This window comes from Callospermophilus lateralis, chromosome 9, assembly GCF_048772815.1.
Source record: "Callospermophilus lateralis isolate mCalLat2 chromosome 9, mCalLat2.hap1, whole genome shotgun sequence".
NCBI lineage: Eukaryota > Metazoa > Chordata > Mammalia > Rodentia > Sciuridae > Callospermophilus > Callospermophilus lateralis.
In genome coordinates, this window is record NC_135313.1 from 102,053,444 (window position 1) to 102,077,079 (window position 23,636).

The 23,636-nt window shown below is 36.8% G+C and overlaps 1 protein-coding gene across 2 annotated transcripts in view; it reads left to right on the forward strand.

The window, feature by feature from the left end:
• C9H2orf76 (chromosome 9 C2orf76 homolog) overlaps positions 1 to 23,382 on the forward strand; it is a 65,688-nt gene extending 42,306 nt beyond the window's left edge. The window contains exons 5-7 of one of the 2 annotated variants that reach the window (XM_076866093.2): positions 3,829 to 3,866; positions 14,767 to 14,848; positions 23,206 to 23,382. In XM_076866093.2, the coding sequence (XP_076722208.1) occupies positions 3,829 to 3,866; positions 14,767 to 14,848; positions 23,206 to 23,282 (197 nt within the window). In that variant the 3' untranslated portion in view covers positions 23,283 to 23,382. The other variant, XM_076866092.2, reaches the window with a different exon arrangement.
• The last annotated feature ends 254 nt before the right edge of the window (positions 23,383 to 23,636 follow it).

Below are 23,636 nucleotides of genomic sequence, written 5' to 3' on the forward strand. Positions count from 1 at the left end.
TCTTTTTCTTTAAATATGTATATTCATATAATTTGGCATTTGTTTTTTGTTGACACAAATTCACATTTGGTTTTCAAAAATGAATTTACTATCTGCAAATAAAAACCATTTTGGAAGTTTATTTAGGAATATAAGAATTCTATAATGTTGTAAAGGTCTATTGTAATTATATAGGGAAGTGCTATATAGGTGAAGAATACCATGTTTGGCAAAACTATATCTAAGATGGGTTTCTTTGCAGGGAATCAGAAGGAAAAATGAGGACTAAGAATTTAATATTTTAAATATAATGTAGTAGTTTTATATGATGCAACTGGTTTTTTAAAAGTATAGTAAAAAGCTAGTTGTAATTATTCACTATAAATATGGTATTCAGCAGACTAGAATTCGAGACTGTATTTGAAAGTTATGGTGCACCTAATGCATATTTCTGTTAATTGGTGCAGACATTTTAAAGCATAAATTTTTTATTACTTCAGATCATTTTTTTGGAGTGGCTTTTCATTCTGTTCCCATTCGATAGGGCAGCTTGTGACCTACAGTCCTTTGAAATCACAATCTTCTCCGTGTGTCTGCATTTTAATATCCAGAGACTAATTGTGAGGTCATAAGGGGTAGTCAAGCAGAAGTTGAAGGCACTGAGTGGAAAGTACTTTGATTTATTGGCCCTAAAGAATTTACATACTCAATATTGAATAAGAGAAAGGAATAAAAAGCATGATTAAGGTAAATATGAAACTTCTCAATTGTAGCTTTCATGGCTTTTGAAGTGTAATGCCCTGAAATATAACCTTAAACTTGAATCAACCTACAGATGCCATTTCAAATTAGAATAGTTACATATGGTTTCCCTTTTTGCATGGTGTGTGTATCTATATGCAAACCTGTGTTCCATGCAAGTTGTTTCAAAAGATAAATTTTAAATAATGAAAGCATCAGAGTATCTGAGTCGCTAAGCATCATTGGGGTAGATAATGTACCTTTTAGCTTATCCCATCTCATTAACGCCCTTTCATCCTGGTGTTTCTGTATATTCAGGTGAATTGGCAGAAAAAGCTAATACATTTGTCAGAGAAGAAATTATAGAACCACTAGTGTTTTGATAGACTTCAGATGGTTCTTTCTTTGAGTTTGGCTCTTTAACAATCTGCTGCTTTGTGTTGAGCAGGAAGGCTAGAGTGTTGCTTTTCGCCTGTCATTGTCCTCAGTATGCTGCATGGCTCCTGGGAATAGAACACTGTTTTGGGTGGTGGGGAGTAGAAAGGGTGTAAAGTAGTTACTGTCTCTGTGCCCTTGGGCAGAGGGCTGTGATCTTGGCCACCCACTGTCTGAGATTTCTCAGAAACCCTTCTTCCATTTAATTGTGTCATCATCATCTATTATTGATTTAACCACTTATGCTACTTATTTTTAAATCCTTACTACCTAGACGTAATACATTTGTGCACACATTAATGTTGATTGATGTACAGCATGTGGCTGCTAATCCCTGCCTGTTTCATATTTTTAAATTATGCATGGGCCAACTTGTTAAATGTCCCCCAAACAAATGATGTAAGGTTCCTTTCCTCAAGGAATTTGCATTAAGAAAACAATGCCCACAGATGTTGTTTTTGTTAATAGCAAGTCTAAAAAAATTGAGTCTATTTTTTAAGAAGTTAAAACAAGTAAAGGAGATTATTCAACAAAGAAAGAGACATTAATACAACATCTTTTGCTAGCATGTCATTTTTCCTTCCTTGTCCTCCTCTTGGGTCCTACCAATTTCTGTCGGGGAGAAAAATCAGGTGAACTTTTCCAATCACAGCATTTCTCTCTTTCTTTCTCTCTCTCTTTCTTTCTTTTAAATGTAGACTTTCTATTGTGGGTTTGCTAGATATATAAGAGCAAAGTTATTTCAAATTTAAAGGCTTATTAGCAAAATATATAGAACATGATTAATATTTATAAGGTCAAACTGTAGTTTTGCAACTTGATTATAACAGACTTTAAACCTCTTTTATTAAAAAAATTACTGTTGACTTCTCTAACTTGTCTCAAGTAATAAACCAATACCTATTCATAGTGAGAAAGAGAATATAATAGGCAACTCAGAATAATAGATAATCCTAAAGTCACATTTGTTTATGTTCTCATGTCCATTGTAATTTTATCTTTAGCATCTGTGGCATGTTTACATTCCTGATGTGCATATTTTACTTGGTTAAATTTATTTATTTTCTTAAAAATATAGTTGTAGGGTGCAGATCTTGTTTAAAATCGCAATTAAAAAATTGCAATGGATAGTTGAAAGTGGACTATTTAAAATAATCGGTTATGTCGAGTGCCAGTTCTTAACTGGGTGATTGGTACCCTATTCTTTCTTCAGCACTAAGACAGCATAGTTAAATTGAGGTAAATAATATCCTTTTATTTCATATCAATATTGGAATTTCTTGTTATAGCATTATTGATAGAAATGAATTTTAGTGTAAGTTTTAGAGCTTATTCAGATAAAGTTATAATTTAGTCAATAAATGGCTGAATAAAACTGAGTAAAGAATCAGAAACTTCTGGAATTTAAACATGTTGAATGGCTGCATCTGCTATGTAATTAGGGGCTGATTATCTCAGAGTTAGAATGTTACCCAAGTGTGAAGAAATTGCCTGTTGCAAAAGGACCTTGTGGCCTGACTTCAGGATAAACTGATTAAAGAATGAAATTGGGTTTGAATAAAACATACTGGACCATGGAAGCCTGTGCAGTATTTGAAAACCAAGAAGCAGATCTTGGTGTTCTTTAGTCATTAACAGTCCTGCTTAGATTACCGGTGATCCCAGGTAATGTTAGAAATCTGGAGCGGTCACACTTTTTCAGCATGATCATTGAACCTCCTGAGAGCTTAATAGTTTTTTAAACTGCCTTTGTTACTGTCTGTCATTATTTTTATATATAATATATTAATATAATTATATATACTATATAAATGTGATTATATATAATATATAAATGATTATAGGTAATATATAAATACAAATGCATAAGATTAAACCTGTAGATAAGATTATATAGATATAATTTTTGATATTATCTGCTGATCTTAAAATTTAGTGACTCTAAAAAACAAAATGGAGTAATGTGATTTGCTTGTCTTCTGTTCAAAGGAAAAAATGAGTTGAGGTGACTTCAGGTTATATCTTACACACACAAACACACACACACATACACACACACACACACACACACACACACACACAGAGTTGTGTGTCAAAGCCCAAGGCTTTAAAATATCTGTGTACATTTTTTTTTTTTTTTTTGTTACCAAGGATGAAGCCCAGGGGTGCTTTACCATTGAGCTACATCCTGTGCTTTTTTATTTTTTGAGATGGGATCTTGTTAAGTTGCTGAGGCTGGCCTCAAACTTGTGATCCTCTTGCCACAGCCTCCCAAGTCACTGAGATTACAGGCATACAGCACCACACTTGGCTTCTCTGTGTACTTTTATCTTTGTGTGTGTGTGTGTGTGTGTGTGTGTGTGTGATTTTCTGGTGCTGGGGATGGGGCCCAGGGTCTCCTACATGTAGGGCAAGTGCTCTACCAATGAGCCGCACACCCTCAGTTCCCTTAACTTAAATTAAATTTTAAAATTTAATTTTATCTTTAATTTTAATGATTTTCAAAAGTAAATTTCCTTTTACTCTACAACAGATTTTTAAGTAAATGTGTTCATAAAATTATAAAGAACTTAGAATTTCTCAATTTCATAGGTACTCATTTGTCTCTCTAATAATGTCAAAAGAAATCTTAGAATATTCTGTGAAAAGAGACAATTTGCTTTTTTCTTTTAGATAAACTGAAGATTATTCACCAAGCACATAAATCAAAGGTACGTTCCACTTGTGCAGTATCTGGCACTTAGCAGTAATCAATATTAGTTGAACTGGTGAGTAAGTGAATGTGCATGTAAGTCTTTTCCATTATAATAGCATTTTTTATCTTATAGGTACTCTTTCGATAGCCTTACTTTCTGATTAGAGAATTAAAACAAACAAACAAACAAACAAAAACTAAGCTGTATATACCTGCTCATAGATTCTTTTAAAAAGTGTTAATAAAATAAAGCATACCAGGGCTGGGGATATAGCTCAATAGAGTGCTTGCTTTGCATGGCCCTGGGTTCTAATCCCCAGCATCACACACACACACACACACACAAAAGCATACCGTATATTTATATAACATAAACATAAAACAATAAAGAAATATAAGGAAGCCACTTATTATCTGTCAGTCTAGTCTCTTCGACTTTCTTAAGTGCACAGAAGAACTGGGCTAGAAGCTGACCCAGAGGATCTGCTTCCTGTGGTGCTTGCTGTAAGAGAAGGTTCAGGACCACAGCTCACTCTACAGAGGGCGCCATCTGCAATCTGAATTCTGTCCTTTAGCTGTTTGTGTGTGTACCATATGTTTACATTGCTCTTCTCTTACTTTAGTCATGTTTTATTAAGCCACAATCAAAGGTTTGCTTCTGATTACAGAGCAGTCTTTTTTCTCAGTGGCCTTCCCTATGATGTTCACACAGGGACAAGGGACCATGTCTAATTCTGTATGCCTCTTGTATCTCTAGTACCTTGGGCAATGCCTGGTTCACAGGAGTTTTTCCAAAACAAGTTTTGAATGAAGTATTTATAAAGTTCATTTTGTTTCATTCTGTGTGTAGTCATAGATACACTCAATGAACTCAATCAGCTTTCAAAAAGATGTATGCCACAGATCACAAAGAGGGTGTCTGTTGCCTCTGGATTAGTAACTTTGTGGGATTTTTCTTTTGTATGTGCAAATTTTATCATATCCATTGTCAAGTACCTCATGCTCACAGGTGTCAGGGATCAAGTGTGGCATCTTCCTCTCCTTTGGGTACTAGAAAGTTCTGCCACTATATCTGGCCACAGACTTCAACCATTTTCTCTTCTCCAGGTCTGAAATGTTTTCAACTTGGTCCCTAAAATGTAGAGAAGAGCAACTGTGGTTCTATTTTATATGGAATAAACATATGTAAATTTGTTATAAAAATATAAATAAAGTTGAAGAAGCAATAAGCTCTTGGAAAAAGTTGCAAAACAAATTGTGCATGTCATTCTCCATTCAGTGTTTATTTTATTTTATTTTATTAATTTTTTTATTGGTTGTTCAAAACATTACAAAGCTCTTGACATGTCATATTTCATACATTAGATTCAAGTGGGTTATGAACTCCCATTTTTACCCCAAATACAGATTGCAGAATCACATCCGTTACACATCCACATTTTTACATAATGCCATATTAGTAACTGTTATATTCTGCTGCCTTTCCTATCCTCTACTATCCCCGCTCCCCTCCCCTCCCATCTTCTCTCTTTACCCCATCAACTGTAATTCATTTCTCTCCTTGTTTTTTTTTTCCCATTCCCCTCACAACCTCGTATATGTAATTTTGTATAACAATGAGGGTCTCCTTCCATTTCCATGCAATTTCCCTTTTCTCTCCCTTTCCCTCCCACCTCATGTCTCTGTTTAATGTTAATCTTTTCCTCCTCCTCTTCCTCCCTGCTCTGTTCTTAGTTGCTCTCATTATATCAAAGAAGACATTTGGCATTTGTTTTTTAGGGATTGGCTAGCTTCACTTAGCATAATCTGCTCTGTGTCATCCATTTCCCTGCAAATTCCATGATTTTATCATTTTTTACTGCTGCGTAATACTCCATTGTGTATAAAAGCCACATTTTTTTTTTTTATCCATTCATTTATTGAAGGGCATCTGGGTTGGTTCCACAGTCTAGCTATTGTGAATTGTGCTGCTATGAACATCGATGTGGCGGTATCCCTGTAGTATGCTCTTTTAAGGTCTTCAGGGAATAGTCCGACAAGGGCAATAGCTGGGTTGAATGGTGGTTCCATTCCCAGCTTTCCCAGGAATCTCCATACTGCTTTCCAAATTGGCCGCACCAATTTGCAGTCCCACCAGCAATGCACAAGAGTACCCCTTTTCCCCACATCCTCGCCAGCACTTGTTGTTGTTTGACTTCCTAGTGGCTGCCAATCTTACTGGAGTGAGATGGTATCTTAGGGTGGTTTTGATTTGCATTTCTCTGACTGCCAGAGATGGTGAGCATTTTTTCATGTACTTGTTGATTGATTGTATGTCCTCCTCTGGGAAGTGTCTGTTCAGGTCCTTGGCCCATTTGTTGATTGGGTCATTTGGTATCTTATTGTTTAATTTTTTGAGTTCTTTGTATACTCTGGATATTAGGGCTCTATCTGAAGTGTGAGGAGTAAAAATTTGTTCCCATGATGTAGGCTCCCTATTTACCTCTCTTATTGTTTCTCTTGCTGAGAAAAAACTTTTTAGTTTAAGTAAGTTCCATTTGTTGATTCTTGTTATTAACTCTTGTGCTATGGGTGTCCTATTAAGGAATTTGGAGCTCGACCCCACAATATGTAGATCGGAGCCAACTTTTCCTTCTATCAGACGCAGAGTCTCTGATTTGATATCAAGGTCCTTGATCCATTTTGAGTTAACTTTTGTGCATGGCGAGAGGAGGGGATTAGGTTTCATTTTGTTGCATATGGATTTCCAGTTTTCCCAGCACTGTTTGTTGAAGATGCTATCCTTCCTCCATTGCATGCTTTTAGCCCCTTTATCAAATATAAGATAGTTGTAACTTTGTGGATTATTCTCTGTGTCCTCTATTCTGTGCCATTGGTCCACCCACCTGTTTTGGTACCAGTACCATGCTGTTTTTGTTACTATTGCTCTGTAATATAGTTTGAAATCTGGTATCGCTATACCGCCTGATTCACACTTCCTTTTTAGAGTTGCTTTTGCTATTCTGGGTCTTTTATTTTTCCATATGAATTTCATGATTGCTTTATCTATTTCTACAAGAAATGCCCTTGGGATTTTGATTGGCATTGCGTTGAACCTATAGAGAACTTTGGGTAATATCGCCATTTTGATGATGTTAGTTCTGCCTATCCATGAACAGGGTATATTTTTCCATCTTCTAAGGTCTTCTTCTATTTCTCTCTTTAAGGTTCTGTAGTTTTCATTGTATAAATCTTTCACCTCTTTTGTTAGGTTGATTCCCAAGTATTTTATTTTATTTTTTTGAGGATATTGTGAATGGGCTGTTTTTCCTCATTTCTATTTCAGAAGTTTTGTTGCTGATATACAGAAATGCCTTTGATTTATGCATGTTGATTTTATATCCTGCCACTTTGCTGAATTCATTTATTAGTTCTAGTAGTTTTTTTGTAGACCCTTTTGTGTCTTCTAGGTATAGAATCATGTCATCCGCAAATAGTGATAATTTAAGTTTTTCTTTTCCTATTTTTATGCCTTTAATTTCTTTCGTCTGTCTAATTGCTCTGGCCAGAGTTTCGAGAACTATATTGAATAGAAGTGGTGATAGAGGGCATCCCTGTCTTGTTCCAGATTTTAGAGGGAATGCCTTCAATTTTTCTCCATTCAGAATGATGCTAGCCTGAGGCTTAGCATAGATAGCTTTTACAATGTTGAGGTAAGTTCCTGTTATCCCTAGTTTTTTTAATGTTTTGAACATAAAGGGATGCTGCACTTTGTCGAATGCTTTTTTCTGCATCTATTGAGATGATCATATGGTTCTTATTTTTAAGTCTGTTGATGTGGTGAATAACATTTATTGATTTCCGTATATTGAACCATCCTTGCATCCCAGGGATGAATTCTACTTGGTCATGGTGCACAATTTTTTTGATGTGTTTTTGTATCCGATTCGCCAGAATTTTATTGAGGATTTTTGCATCTAGGTTCATTAGAGATATTGGTCTGTAGTTTTCTTTCTTTGAGGTGTCTTTGTCTGGTTTCGGAATCAGGGTGATGTTGGCCTCATAGAATGAATTTGGAAGAGCTCCCTCTCTTTCTATTTCCTGAAATAACTTGAAAAGTATTGGTATTAATTCTTCTTTAAAGGTTTTGTAAAACTCTGCTGTATACCCATCCGGTCCTGGACTTTTCTTGGTTGGTAGTCTTTTGATTGCTTTTCTATTTCATCCACTGATATTGGTCTGCTCAAATTGTGTGTATCCTCCTGATTCAGTCTGGGCAAATCATATGACTTAAGAAATTTATCAATGTCTTTACTATCTTCTATTTTATTGGAATATAGGTTTTCAAAATAATTCGTAATTATCTTCTGTATTTCTGTAGTATCTGTTGTGATGTTGCCTTTTTCATCCCGTATGTTAGTAATTTGAATTCTCTCTCTTCTTCTCTTCTTAGCATGGCTAAGGGTCTGTCGATCTTATTTATTTTTTCGAAGAACCAACTTTTAGTTTTGTCAATTTTTTCAATAGTTTTTTTTGTTTCCATTTCATTGATTTCTGCTCTGATTTTAATTATTTCTTGCCTTCTGCTACATTTGCTGTTGCTTTGCTCTTCCTTTTCTAGAGCTTTGAGATGAAGTGTGAGCTCATTTATGTGTTGTTTTTTTCTTTTTTTGAGGAATGACCTCCAGGTGATGAATTTCCCTCTTAAAACTGCTTTCATTGTGTCCCATAGATTCCGATATGTTGTGTCTGTATTTTCATTTATCTCTAAGAGTTTTTTGATTTCCTCCTTTATGTCTTCTGTAACCCATTGATCATTCAGTAACATATTGTTCATTTTCCATGTGATGTAGGATTTTTCCTTCCTTCTTTTATCATTGATTTCCAGTTTCATGCCATTATGATCAGATAAAATGCATGGTATTATCTCCACCCCTTTATATTTACTGAGGGTTGCCTTAATGCATAATATATGGTCTGTTTTTGAGAAGGATCCATGTGCTGCTGAGAAAAAAGTATATCCACTTGATGATGGTTGATATATTCTATATATGTCAGTTAAGTCTAGGTCATTGATTGTGATATTGAGCTCTATAGTCTCTTTATTCAACTTTTGTTTGGAGGATCTGTCCAATGGTGAGAGAGGTGTGTTGAAGTCACCCATAATTATTGTGTTGTGGTCTATTTGATTCTTGAACATGAGGAGAATTTGTTTTATGAACGTCGCAGCACCATTATTTGGTGCATAAATATTGATAATTGTTATGTCTTGTTGGTGAATGGTTCCTTTTAACAGTATATAATGTCCTTCCTTATCCCTTTTGATTAACTTAGTCTTGAAGTTGATTTTATTCGATATGAGGATGGCCACCCCTGCTTGCTTACGAGGACCGTGTGTGTGGTATATTTTTTCCCAACCTTTCACCTTCAGCCTGTGTATGTCTTTTCCAATCAGATGTGTCTCCTGGAGGCAGCATATTGTTGGATTTGTTTTTTTAATCCATGTTACCAGCCTATGTCGCTTTATTGGAGAGTTTAAGCCATTAACGTTTAGAGTTACTATTGATATATGGTTTGTACTTCCAGCCATGTTTGATTATTTATCTTTTTTTAAAAAATTTAGTTTGTTTCTCCATGATTAGATTTCCCCCCGCCCTCTGTCTTTACTGAGGCACTTCCCACTGATGGTTTTGATTATTGTTTTTCATTTCTTCCTCGTGTAGTGTTTTGCTCAAGATGCTTTACAATGCTGATTTTCTGGCTGCAAATTCTTTTAACTTTTGTTTATCATGAAAGATTTTTATTTCGTTGTTGTACCTGAAGCTTAATTTTGCTGGATACAAAATTCTTGGTTGGCATCCATTGTCTTTCAGTGTTTGAAATACGTTGTTCCAGGATCTTCTCCCTTTCAGCATCTGTGATGAAAAATCCGTTGTTAACCTTATTGGTTTACCCCTGAATGTAATCTGCCTCCTTTCTCTTGTAGCTTTTAATATTTTCTCTTTGTTCTGTATATTGGATATTTTCATAACAATGTGTCTTGGCGTTGGTCTACTGTGATTTTGTGTGCTTGGTGTCCTGTATGCATCTACAATTTGTATATCTGTTTCCTTTTTTATTTCTGTAAAGTTTTCTGTAATTATTTCATTCAGCAGGTTACTCATTCCCTTGGTTTGAACCTCTATACCTTCCTCTATCCCGATGACTCTTAAGTTTGTTTTTTTTTATGTTATCCCATATCTCTTGGATGTTTTTCTCGCGATTTTTTACCAGCCTTTCTGAGTTGGCTAGACTCTTTTCAAGATGATATATTTTTGTCTTCATTATCTGATGTTCTGGCTTCTACTTGCTCCTCTCTGTTAGTGATACTCTCATTTGAGTTTTTAATTTGGTTTATAGTTTCCTTCATTTCTAGAATTATTGTTTGATTTTTTTTATAATCTCTATCTCCTGATAAAGATGTTTAACTTCTTCTTTTATCTGTTTATGTAATTCATTTTCAATGTGTTCTTTCACTGTTTGAATTTGCTGTCTCATATCCTCTTTAAGGTTCCATTCCATCTGTCTAAGGTATTCCTTGAGTTCTTCATTTGACCATTTTTCTGATGCCTCTAGGTCCTCCTGAATACTTAGGCTGTCCTGCATTGTTTGTACTCCTTTTCTTCCTTGCTTTTTCATGCTGCTCATGTTACTTCTTGTTCTGTTTGACTGCTGAGTTACTGTTTACTCCTATAAATTTATTTGATGCTTGGGAGGAAAGGTATTAGAAGGGAAGGGAAGAAGTCACTAAAGAGAATGAGAGTAAGCAGGTAGAATTCAAGGAAGGGGGAATAAGGAAATTGAAAAGAAATGAAAAGACAAAAGAAAAAAATAGAAAATAAAAAAAAATTTAAGAAAAAAATTAAAATTAAGATTAAAAAAATAATAAAAAATTTAAAAAAATAAAAAATAAAAAAGTTTAAAAAACAACAAAAAAAAACGAAAATGAAAAAAAACCCAAATAAAAAAAAGTTAATAAATGTATTCTTAGAGTTTGATTAACTTCTCTTCCAGTAGGTGGAGCTGTGCCCACTGGGCCAAGCTTTTCCTCTCAATATGCGGGAACCAATCCCTGTGCAGCAGCTCCTCCTCCCAGACTGGACGGGTCTCCAATCCTGAGTGCCTAGGGCCTTCTCTTGTGTCTAGTCACTTCCCCACTTTTCCTCAAGCCAGGCCCTGCTCACTGGTGATGCTCACCACAATACTGGCTAGACACCAGGTCTGCTGCTCCCGGGAACCCTATTTTCATGAACGACTGGGCACACTCTCCTTGTTTGCCATTCCCTCAGACCCTAAGTTTGTAGAGCTTGGGGCTGAGAACCCTCAGCGAATTTTGCTTGCCCTCCGGTAGCCACACCCCCAGTAGCTGGTGCAAGAGACCTCAGTTGTCAGCACTGGTGGGAGCGGTAGCCGGGAGTTTCGCGCCGCCGGTACCGCACCAGTCCTGATTCCCTCGATCTGACTATCGCGCTCACGGGAGAGCTGGGAGGGGCCCTTAAGGTTTCCCCGCTGTGTGGAGAGGGAAGGCTAGGGGGTTACACACCTGTCGCCGCTGGTTTCAATGAAGTTATCTCCTCCGCCGCATTCTGGTGACGTTAGTTCTCTGCCATGGTGGTATCCCATGCAAATGGCGACAGTTCGTTCCCTTTGCCGGGTGACCGATGCAACGGGTGGGTCCTGAATGGCTCTCCCAAGCTCCATCTCAATCCTGTGGCCACTGCCTATGAAGGCTCGGTTGGTGTTAACCTCCACAGGTTCAGAAGGGCTGACCAGTTGTTTCAGCGGGATCATTTAGTGCTGAGTCACAGCGGTTTGCCTGCGAGACGCAGGCGAACGGGAGCTTGAATTCAGCCGATCGGGGCTCGGTGTGTGTTCTGAGAGGCCCAGACTGTTCGCCCCAGATCCACGTCAGCTCAGCATTGCCTAGTGATCCTGAGCAAACAGCATTTAGAGGGTTTACGACTCCCTATGCCCGCACAGCTGAAGAGGTCAGAGACTTGATCTCTCTGCTCCAGCCGCCATGTTGGATCCTCAGTGTTAATTTTAAATTGTTGGTCTTGCTTGTAAGCCTATGTTTCCTAGAAAGAGGAATTGGCAAATTCTTCATTCTTTGTAATGAAGACCGTGTTCATCATGTTCAAATAAACAGTAGTATATGTAAAAATTATTTTTAAAAAATCAGGAAATTTTCCTTCAGGAAAAAAATTGAAATAAAAACTTAGAAAAAAAAAATCTTAGCAGTGTTATTTACACTTAAAATGCATGTCTCTCCCTGGTGCGTTATATATAGAGTCATCCCTCAGGATTGGTTCCAGGACACTTGTGGATACCAAAAGCCACAGATTCTCCATGTTCCTTATGTAAAATGGTATAGTATTTGTGTATAACCTATGTGTGTTCTCCCATACACTTTGACTCATTTCTAGTTTACTTATAATACTTAATACAATGTAAATGCACTGTAAATGATTGTTATACTATATTGTTTTGGGAATAATGTCAAGAAAAAAGTCTCCACAGGTTCAGTTCAGATGCAACCAGCATAGTCCAAACCATGTGTTCAGCCTGCAGCTGATTGACTCTGCAGATGACCAACCTTCCATACAGAAGACCAGCTGTAGTTTCAAAATTAGGACTAATTTTTTTTCATTTGAACAAATAATTTGTTTAATTATTTGGTAGATCTCCAAAAGAAATGAAGTCACTTAGAATGTTTCTGGACTCTGGCTTTATAAAACTTCATTTAACCGTAACAATCCAAGTCCAGACTCTGTACCCTGGAGAGGCTTCTTGAAGCTTCTAAGAGATAACATCTGTTTTTACAGATACAGTTTTAAAACTTCAGAAAAACTTCACCTACATGTTCTTATTGGTGCCTTATATGACTACAGGACATTTTTCTCATTTCCAAGTGATTGCTGTCTTTTTATCTTCTGTTTCCGTCTGCAAGGTCTATAGCATCTCTGGCCAAGCTTGTCAGTTTTCTAGGCCAGTTGGAATTTTAATTTCTTTCCTCAGCCAAAGCGAGAGACTTCCAGCTAACCCTTAATGAACTCGTTCACATAAGGGTCTAGAGACTTTCCTAATTGCAATTACCAGGTGTCCTCAAAAATTTCTTCTCATCACCACCAATAAAAAGGCTGTCTGGACCCTGCCCACCTAACTAAGCCTCCTGTTTGGACTATGAGCTAAGTGTCTTTTAGTGAATGAATAAAAGTAGAATGCAAATGATTATCATAATATTACTGTGCTATGATTATCAAGAAATTCATAAAAATGTGTGTATGAGTATTATGGATTGTAATCAGTAGGCTGTTTATATTATAGTGAGAATAATTTTTGCTAGAAAGATTTGAAATAAAAACTTTGATCTCCATCTTACATTTTGTGGGTTTGGAAATCAAATAGCTATCCTTATTAAAGGAAGAAATCATATCCTAGAATAAACTGTGTAAGAAATGTGCAAAATCTTCAAGAAGGAAATTTTTATTATTAATTTATTGTGCTGGAGATTGAACCGAGGGCCTCACACATGCTAAGCAAGTACTGTACCACTGAGCTACACCCCAAACCCAGAAGAAAATTAAATGCTACTGTTCTTTCCCATCTTCACCACAAACATACTTGAAAAATGAATCCAAACTCTGGGAATAATTATTCAGTCTCATAAAGTAAGCTCCTCTTAAGATCTCTGCATTTTATTATGTTAAATTCCACTTTAGTTTAACAACAACAATAAAAATGTGAAATATACTATGAGTAATCTAAAATAAGACTTACATAGAAATATTTATGATATTTTGGATAGGAACGTGCAATAGTATGAAGATGTCAATTCTTGGTTAATTTACAATTTTAATAGTACCTCAATAAAGTACTAATAGTTGCATATATGTAAATTATAGAAGCTTATTAAAAAGTTAATACATTAAAAGTAAGAAGAGAAGAATTCTGAAAAAAAATGAGTGATTAGTCCTAATATATATTAAGACATTATTATAAAATTCTAATAATTAACATTGTGTGGTACTGTCACATGAACTGGTAGTTCAGTGGCACAGAATTAAAAATCCAAATATGGACTCAAATATACATGGAAATTTAGTGTATAGTAAATATGGCATTTCAAATCTATGGACAAAAGATGGAGGATTCAATAAATGGTATTGAAATAGCTGGGTTGACATCTAGAAGACTAGTTGAATTCCTATCTTTTTCTTTATGCCAAAATAAATCCTCATTGTTTTAATGATTCATGTAAAATTTAAATTCATAGATGAGGTTAGAGAAGAAACAGGTTGAACCTGAGTTGATAATTTGTTCAAGTTGGGTAATGGGTATGGGGCGGGGTTCATTACACTATTCTGTATATATTATATGTTTGAATTTCTCCACAATTAAAGTTTTAAAAATGAAATTCATAAAAATATGTGAAGAAAACATGGAATTTAAAACATAATCTTGCAGTGGAGAAGTCTTTCGAAATATGATAGAAACCGAGCAATCATAAAAGACTGACATTTTATTTCATTCATTAACTTATTCAATAAAAATAAGTTAGCAGGAGGTAAAGAAGAAGGTACATTTCTCTTCCCCCTTTCTAGAGATGAGGAAACTGAGTCTTAGTTTATGTGGTTTGTTTGCACACAGCTGAGTGCTGGGGGGGTCTGGATTTGAACCCACCTCTAACTGGAAAGCCAGGGCTGTCACAGTGCACAGTGTGTGCACTTAGTAGGTCTGCACTGTGTATCCCTTAATGCCATTAAGGGAGTAGAATGTGACTTGATGTGACTCAGATTATTACTGTGACTCCAACTTCAGCTCCACCTCTTTGGGAAGTCTTGCTGAATGCAGAAGCATATCAGTATTGATGAAATGCATGTTTTCTTTCTTTTTAGACAAATGAACTGGTGTTGAGTTTGGAAGATGACGACAGACTCCTGCTAAAAGAAGACAGCACCCTGAAAGCAGCCGGAATTGGTGAGGAAGGGGAATGATCTTGCTGAAGGGGCACTCACATTCCCGGCCTATGTGGCCAGGCCTGGCTGGTTATATTTGATGACTCCCTGTGATCTGAATGCCGCTTGCTGCTCTTCATACTCTCCCGTCCCTATTCAAAGGAAGAAGAAAACGCATTCTGATCATTTGACCGAGGGCAGTCGTTATCTTCTCACCAAATGTGCAAAATGCAAATAGTTCGTTCAGAAGGTTTGCTCAGAATCCTGTTGAGGGTCATTTTAAATGATTGACAGGCTATTAGTACCATGTCTACTTACTCTCCTCAGTGTCATTCGAGCCGATGGTGTGAGAGAAATGGACGTAGTAGAACTAATGTGGAATAATGAAATGAGATGTTGTTTGTATAACGTGCAGCGTGGCTTCTGATAGTCATCCAAGTCACTCAGGGCTGACCAAGGCACAGAATTTTAAATAGGGACCTAGTATGTGCAGTTGAAGAATTGCCTGATTTAACTATTAAACCTAGAATGTGTGTATAGTTCCGGTTTTTAAAAAATGTTATGTGACATATCTTGTGGCCATTAGATGTCACTGTTATTCTACTTACACGGTCACCTTAAGCTGATCTGGCAATGGAGGAGTACAGATTAGCACTGAGGTCTGAGCAGGTGAAGGCATTATGTCACGGACACACCTCTGTGGTCTGTGACCATGATGCAACGTCACAAATCACACTTGCTTCAAAACATGCAAGGTGAGGTCCACACTGGGAACCTGTACATTTTTTGTTTGTTAGTTTTATTCTGTTGAGTTTTTTTTTTTTTAATTGGGGATTAAATGCAGGAGTGTTTTTACCATTGAGCTACAACCCCAGTCCTTTTATAAAATATTCATATTTTGAGACAGGTTCTTGCTAAGTTGCTAAGGCTGGCCTCAAACTTAAGATCCTCTTGCCTCAGCCTCCCAAGTTGCTGGGAGTATAGGTGTACACCATCTCACCCAGCAGGAATTCACATTTGAAATGATTCATGTGAATAATGTGAATTTCTGACACGGGCATTTCTATTTAAATAGAATTTTACATGACAGGTTGTAAAATCAGACTTGTTTCAGTGTATAAGTCTGTGCTGTTTGCTAGGATCAGTGTCGTTCCCTATAATGAATATGTGAGATGGATTTTTATTTGAAAAACATTATTTAATTGGCACTTATTTCTTCAAATGTTATTACATTATTGTATCAGGTGGCTCCTGTGTTATTGAGACATGTGGCACCTAGGGGTAGCCCTGTTTGTCTTAAAAGCATAAAGTTATAATGAATATAATAGACTGGCCTTGTTGTGGGAATTGGCAGATAGCTCCGTGGAAAAGGTTAGAAAATGCAAAAAACAAACCAAAAAAAGAAAGAAAGGTAAGATTTTTAATGAGATGATGCAGTCGACATCTCATATAAATGGGAAAAGATTGAATTAACCAGAAAATTACATCAGGTCCATTGCCAAAATATTCAGGAAAATAAATTTCAAATTTTATCTCAGTCTTTATTCCAAAAGGAATTCTAGATGAAGTAAATGTTATACTGTAAAAATTAAGAAAACAAAATATGCAGCTCAGTGATAATCTAATATTGGAGAGAGAAGAGCTTTCCGAACAGGACTCCAAAGGCCAGTGCCGTAAAAGGGGAAAGCAAGAGATTTGACCAAATAACCTCCCCCAACTTATAAACCATTAAAGGAGAAACAATAAACCCCATGAAAATTATGTGAAACATAAATGAAAGATAAAGTTATTAGCCAGACTTTTGTAAAGAACTCTTGTATTAGTATGAAAGGATACGAAATCTGATAGAAGGTTTAGCTAACGTAGGAAAAACAGTTGTACCTTATTGGTAATGAGAGATGCACATTAAAATAGACACTGCTTTTTATCATGGTCTAGTGGTTAAGAATAACAGCCCAGAGCCAGCGTGGGGGGGTCAGACCTCGATTCTGCTTCTCACTCTCTGGGTGACCTTGGTCAAGTAGCAGTTAGTACAAGATTAGTGGTTGTGGAAAAAAAAAAAAATGCAGTACCCAGGGGAGCCCCTGGTATAAGGAAATGGTGTTCTCAGTACCACTGTTGGGAATGTATGTTGCCTCTCGCGTTCCAAAGATCAAGTTGAACATTCTCTTGTGTTTGTTACTAAATCAGATATGTGCTTCTTCCAACTCTGAGGTTGTGGTCTGCCTTCAGATCGATGGTGGGGTTCTCTTTTACCTTCCCTGTTTGTGAATCATGGACACAGGAATTTTTATATAGCAAAGAAAAATATGTAATACCATGATCATTTGGAAATGTATCCATAGACATGTTTGTATTTGTACACAGAGAAAAGATCATATACCACAATTATAGAAATGCTTTCTCAGGGTGGTGGTATCACCAGTAAATTGAGTTTTTCCTTTCTTCTCTGTATTATCTTAATATGATTATTGGGATTTGCAAAATTTTTCATAGTTTATAAGTATTCCTTATAATTAAGGAACCAGTTTTTTAAAAGAATAATAAATCCCTAATCACTTGCTTTGTGACCTTCTGAAGCCACTAGACCTCTCTGAACTTCAGTTTTGTTTTCTGTATAAATGTGAATAATGAAACCTCTTTCAGAAGGTTTCATACGGATTGAAAAGAATGAAGGTGTCCAGGACAATACATGGAAAAGGCCCTACAAAATAACTGTTTTATTTGGAACCCATTTTGGAGATGTCATTTGGCAAATATTTTGAATTTGTTAGGACAGAGTTTGCCTTGTTCTCATTTATTTCAGACTGACTTATGTAACCAACCATCTTTAAAAGCAAGAATCAAATCCCTCTTTTTGTCATTCTTGTTTTCAGGCCACAGAACTTTGATCAGATTCAGATCCTTTTCATGGTTTCTCCACTTGGGTCAGGGTGGTATGGGGAGCAGACCACCCCTGAGACCCAGGCAGAGCAGTGGCCTTGGCCATGGTGTGACTTCAGTCCCTGCCAGGAGCTGTTTCCTCTGCTATTTCCTAGCAGCTTGTTGCTGTCCTCCTGGCAACAAGCCAAGGTGGTACCCAGGCAAAGAAATGAGGATCCCCAGAGAGCAACAGAAAATTCTAAGTAGGAATTGAGTTGCAAAAAATGATAATTGAGAGTCAGGCATGGAGGTGCACACCTGTGATCACAGCTGCTTGGGAAGCTGAGGCGGGAAGATCTCAAGTTCAAGGCCAGCCTGGGAAATTTACTGAGACCCTCTCTAAAAATGAAATAAAAAGGCCTGGGGATGTAGCTCAGTGGGAGAGCACTCTCCTAGCATGTGTAGGCCTGACTTTAATCCCAAGTACCACACCAAAACCACAAAGAAACAAAAACCGTGATGCTTGAAGTATGTGATTTTTCTAGGGAATTTTCCCTCCCTCCCTCCCTCCCTCCCTCCATGCCGTGTCTGATTAGGTTTCTGAGAGGTTTAAGAGAAAAATTCGAAGTCATCCCTCTCTCCCTTTTCACCACTTGATCTTGCTGGAGAGCTGTCACTCTGCTATCACGGCCAGTTGCCATGGGAATAATGCCGGTGTAGCAAATTTATCATCATGACTCTTCTGCAGGAGTCATGAAAGGGAAAGAAAGGCTGGGAGGGGGAAATTAGGGGGGAAACTTGCTTTCAGAGACTTTCATCTGCACCACAGATCCCCATTGTATAGTCCACGTCTTACCCTGGTGCAGAAATACATAAATAAAAATGATTTCCTTTGTGGAAGGAAGAGAGAGGAGAATTTTACCTAGAAATGTAGTTTAAGATAGAAAAATTTTTATCTTGTTTTTAACAATAGTTTATGGATTAATTTTTCTAAGTAATAAATTGCATGTAAGTTGTGGGGTGGGAGATATTTTATCTTTCATTTTGCTGCATCCTGCTACTATTTATCTTTTGAATCCACTCTGGTATAAGAGAGAAATTCTTCTCAAGCCAGTTGTGTTTTCTTGGAAATGTTTTAAAGCAAGTTACAGTAGGCCAGACTGTATGCACTTATTTGAGGAAAGAGTTGTTGTCAAGCCAGTCCCTGTAATAATTCCAAAACTCCCTCGTGGTTTGTTTTCATTTGCTCCTGTCATCTATCCCCGACTAGAACCTCGAACATCTCTGGTTTTCTCCTCCATGTGGCTAAAACAGGTTTCTTTTCTTCCTGCTTCTTTATCAGGACCATGTTTGACTTGTGTTTCCTTAAGGTTTGGGCCTTTTCCCTATCTTGAGGCGTCCTCATTTTCTTCTTTGACAGAGCCCCAAGTGGCTCCTCTTCATGCTGACATTGTAACAGCAATGTTCATTGTAACAGTTGACTTGCTTAGAAATCAGTGATTTCAGAACAAGGAGTCAGAATGCACTGCACAGATTGTTCTTCCCTGACTTCTATTTATTTTTTGCATTTAAAAAAATTATCTTTGACAATAATTGTACATATTGGTGGTAAAAATGAATATTTTGATACATATGTATAATGTGTAATGATCAAATCAGGGTAATTAGCACATCTATCACCTCCGACATTTATGTCTTCTTCAGGTGGGAACATTCAAAATCCTTTCTTCAGGCCATTTTGGAATATACAATAAATTATTGTTAACTGCAGTCACCATACTGGGCTTAGCACATTAGAACTTATTCTGTCTACCTAACTAACTTTATACCCATTGACCAATCTCTCCCTAACCTATTTCCCTCCCAGTTTTACTCTGTAATTCTATAAAAACATTCTTTAGCTTCCACATGTAAGAATATGTAGTATTTGTCTGCCTATTCTTTCTGTCCCTGGCTTATTTCCCTTAATATAATGTCCTCGAATTCCATCCATGTCGCCACAAATGACAGGATTTCACCCTTTTATGCCTGAATAATATTCCATTGTGTGTATGACTGTCCTTCCCATTTTACTTTCCTCTTGCCACTATGGAAATTGCAGGCACATGCTCAGTCAGTCCAGTCAGTTTTTACCATTTGTTTTCTTAGGTCTGTAGTTTAGTATCTCTTACCAGTTGATCCAAAACACATTTGAAGCAGGTATGACAAGAAGAGCCCAGGAGTTGCTCTCTTTGCTGGATTGTGAGCTTCTTTGGTGAAAACTTTGAAATAGAACTCAACTCAGAGCATCTCTTTGATTTGTAGATTGGGGTTTTGTGGAGTTTGGAAAGATATGGTGGATTCCTGGAGCAGGGCAGAGGGTGAAACTTTGTTTCAGATTTGGTCTCAGATTGCCCCATGAATCTCCTTTAAGTGCACACGTGTGTGTGTGTGTGTGTGTGTGTGTGTGTGTGTGTGCGCATAATTTTTAAAAATATGCAGTGATTGTCACATAACAACTAGTCCTGATCATACCACAAAGCCAGTGCACACTTCTCGGTTTCCTTTTCCTAGCCCACAGGGGCTGACCCTTATACTACTTTGGGGCCAACCAGCTTGAGGCTTAAAAAGCAAGCAGCGAATCCTTGTCAGTAGATAAGTTCATTGAGATAGTGAAGGAGTTAAAAAACATTGCATTTAACTTATTTTGGGATTACCCACTTAAAATTGTTTTTTCTTGTTTTCAAGTCGTTGTTAACTATTTTCCTGTTAAATGGTGTGTGCGTGTGTGTGTGTGTGTGTGTGTGTGTATGCACGCGTGCACCTGCCTATCTGTCTGACCCATTAGGAAGCATTATATAATTGTTAATTTCATAGCCAAAGTTCAGATGTCCTGACTTGTGTTCATTTCATTAAACTAGAACATCAGTATAAAACTGATCCACAAATGTATTTGGAGGGCTCTGACTTGATTTCATTTGATAGTAAGACGAAGGGATGAAGTGGCGATGTATTTATTGGATTTTAGATTGCACATTCATTTCAGATTCCCATGCCAAGGCGCTCTGCACCTGACCGCACTGCCGCCTGCAGCACATTTAATTTAAAACCAGGTGCCCGAGGGGACCAGCACATGCTAGACTTCCTGAGGGTTCTTTCCCCACCATTTTTAAAGAAGCCATTTTAAATAGAATTTGGGCAGCAGGAGTGTAAGGGATAATGGTGAAAAGAGCCATTGTGTAAAGGTCTTGAAAATCATTTGTAACTTGTTTTCACTTAAATCAGCAAATCAGTTTGCAGTATTACATCCAGGAAATCATTCTCTAATATTTTCAATGGATTTAAAAACATTACTACTTCTGTCAGTGAAGTTTTAAAATCCATTTTGTTTTACATTTTTTGAGTTTCAGAGAAACTTGGAATGTGTATGTTTTCCAATATAAGGGTGAGCATTTTTTTTTTAATCACCTTGAATGTTTGAGTTTAACCCATTTGTCAACCTAGCTTTGTTGAAAAAAGAACAGACTCATATGAGAATAAAATCATTACCCTGGATGATTTCATTTGGCGCCTATGAGAGATGGCCTCAATACTTTATATAAATAACAAGTCGCTCTCTAAGTTAATTAGACTCATCGCAACAAAACTGCATTGTCAGTCTTTGCTTTCTGTCAGCTTATTCTGAACCTGCTCTTCCTGTACTGCAGATCTGCGTGACATATTAGCTTCTCAAAAGGAGTACAGATAAATGTCAACTGCAGTAAGTGAAAATTGTAATTACAGGGAGCGTGGCTTGAGCCAAGTGCTGGCCGGGCAAAAACTGTGTAAAGTTCCATGTGTAAATAACACATCACAGACAAAGCCTCGCTCTGTGATTTTCAGGAAGAGGGTCCCTCTTGTTCATTCTCCATTATTGCAAATTACCTACATCTACCTCTGAGCACACCTCCTTTCACAAAGGAAACCCATTGAGCTTTTTGTTAAAAAGATGCTCTCCAAATATCTTCTTTGAATATTGAATTTTCTGATGCCCCCTTTTCAATATGTTGCTGATTTCAAGTGTGGAGCCTCTTCCCCATTCTTTTAAATGCTCTTTCTTGTAAAGCTGTCCTGCACACTTACCTGTTTGCTCAGGGTGCCTCTGTTTACAGCCCCTCCTCATTGGTTCCCATTCTCTCTGATGTCTCCCCCACAGTCTCCCTGGGGTAAGAGTTTGTGATCTGATTTTCATCCACTCAGATTACATTTAATCTTGAAGACATAGTAGGCACTGAAAACATCATTTTGTTTTTTTCTCCGAACATGTGTTTGTTTTCTATAGTGAGCACAGTAGCTTATGATGGAGAAAGACTACATTTGATATTCTTGCAAATGGTAAAAACATTTTTAATGAGATGACATGCTAATCTTGTTAATTTCTTTCTTTTGTGATAAGTTCTAATGATGAGATTAGAGCTGTAAACCACACATCAATGGTAATCCATGGCACCCTTCTTATCATCGTATTTATTTGGCTTGAAGAGTTTTACTTGCCTGTTTTTAGAGTATATGTTAATTGCATACTCAGTATTCATTACAAATAATCTCTTCTGTTTTCTCTTCAGGATTCCAAAGGCCCTTTTGCTCTTTCTGTAAAAGCCAAGCAGACTGTATTAACTTCTGGTTTAATTTAAAAAACCAATGTGGAACTTGTTGGCGCAACACCTTAAAGAATCGCATGTTTAATAAATTGGAAGGCTTTCCATCAGATTTGTCTCCAGTCTGAATTAATAATGTTGCTGACTTATTGTTTTAGAAGATGGAGTCCTTGACCTGCTAGGTTGAAAGAATTGTGACTGCTCTGAACCTTTGTGGGTCCTTTAGCTGTGCCATCTCCCCAGTGAATAATTAGAGGTATTTGAAGGTATTGCGGTAGAAGCCAATTTGTGTCTTTCACTTTGCATATTGTTGAAGCCTCATGAATTAATCATAAGCAGGGCAAAAAATTAACTTCTTCAGACACATATTTTGATGGGTCATGAGGGAGAATGTAAAGTGATCTGTAAAATATTCTACTGATCCTCTAACTATTAAATTATTATACCTACGGGCTAATTTCAGGGAGGGGAGAGAGTCCCTCCCCCCTCAGGAACTGAGTAGCATATTGGAAAAAATATCAAGGTTTGTTAGTTTCCAGGACTGCAAAGAAGACTATAAATAAGCGATTTCATGATTTTCTGAAAAATCTTAGTTCTTGTGTTAACTCTGGATTTTAATTTTGCAGGTTATTTTTCTTTCGACTTTTAAATTATTTTAATTTAATTTAATTTAATTTATTTTTTTAATTATTTGATTTTTAGATTCTTACAACTACACCTAAAACTTCTTGCTGATTTGGTGAAATGTATTGTATCATCCAATAACTAACTGATATTTTTCATTGCAGGCTTCTGAAACCATTCCAAAATGCCAAACCAAAGTAATGCGGATTTCCATACTTGTTTAAAATTTAGTTTTACATTAAAATCTCTTTTCCATTTTCTGTTTTTCTTTTTTCAGCCAGCGAAACAGAAATTGCATTCTTCTGTGAAGAAGATTATAAGAACTACAAAGCTAATCCCGTTTCATCCTGGTGAACAACGGCTCACCTCGGGGCTTCCTCTTTGCATACCTGTATTAAGCTCTTTATTCCACTAGTGAGTTTTTGAAATTGACAAATAAATCTTTAAAAATTAATCCCAGGCTCTGCTATTTGAACTGAAATTTGGTGATTTCTCTCTCTTTAGCCAGACTGGACTTCCTTCCTTCCTTCCTTCCTTCTTTTGATAATATGAGAAAAACGTGATTTTTTTTTAAGTGGAAAAAAATTGTTATTGAATTAGTGATTCTTTTAGTGGTTTGCATGTTGGGTCCTTTTAAAAGAGAAGGTCAAGGTCATACTGTTTATTTTATATTTTTTCCATAGTTTCTGGCTAGCACAGCTGTGACTG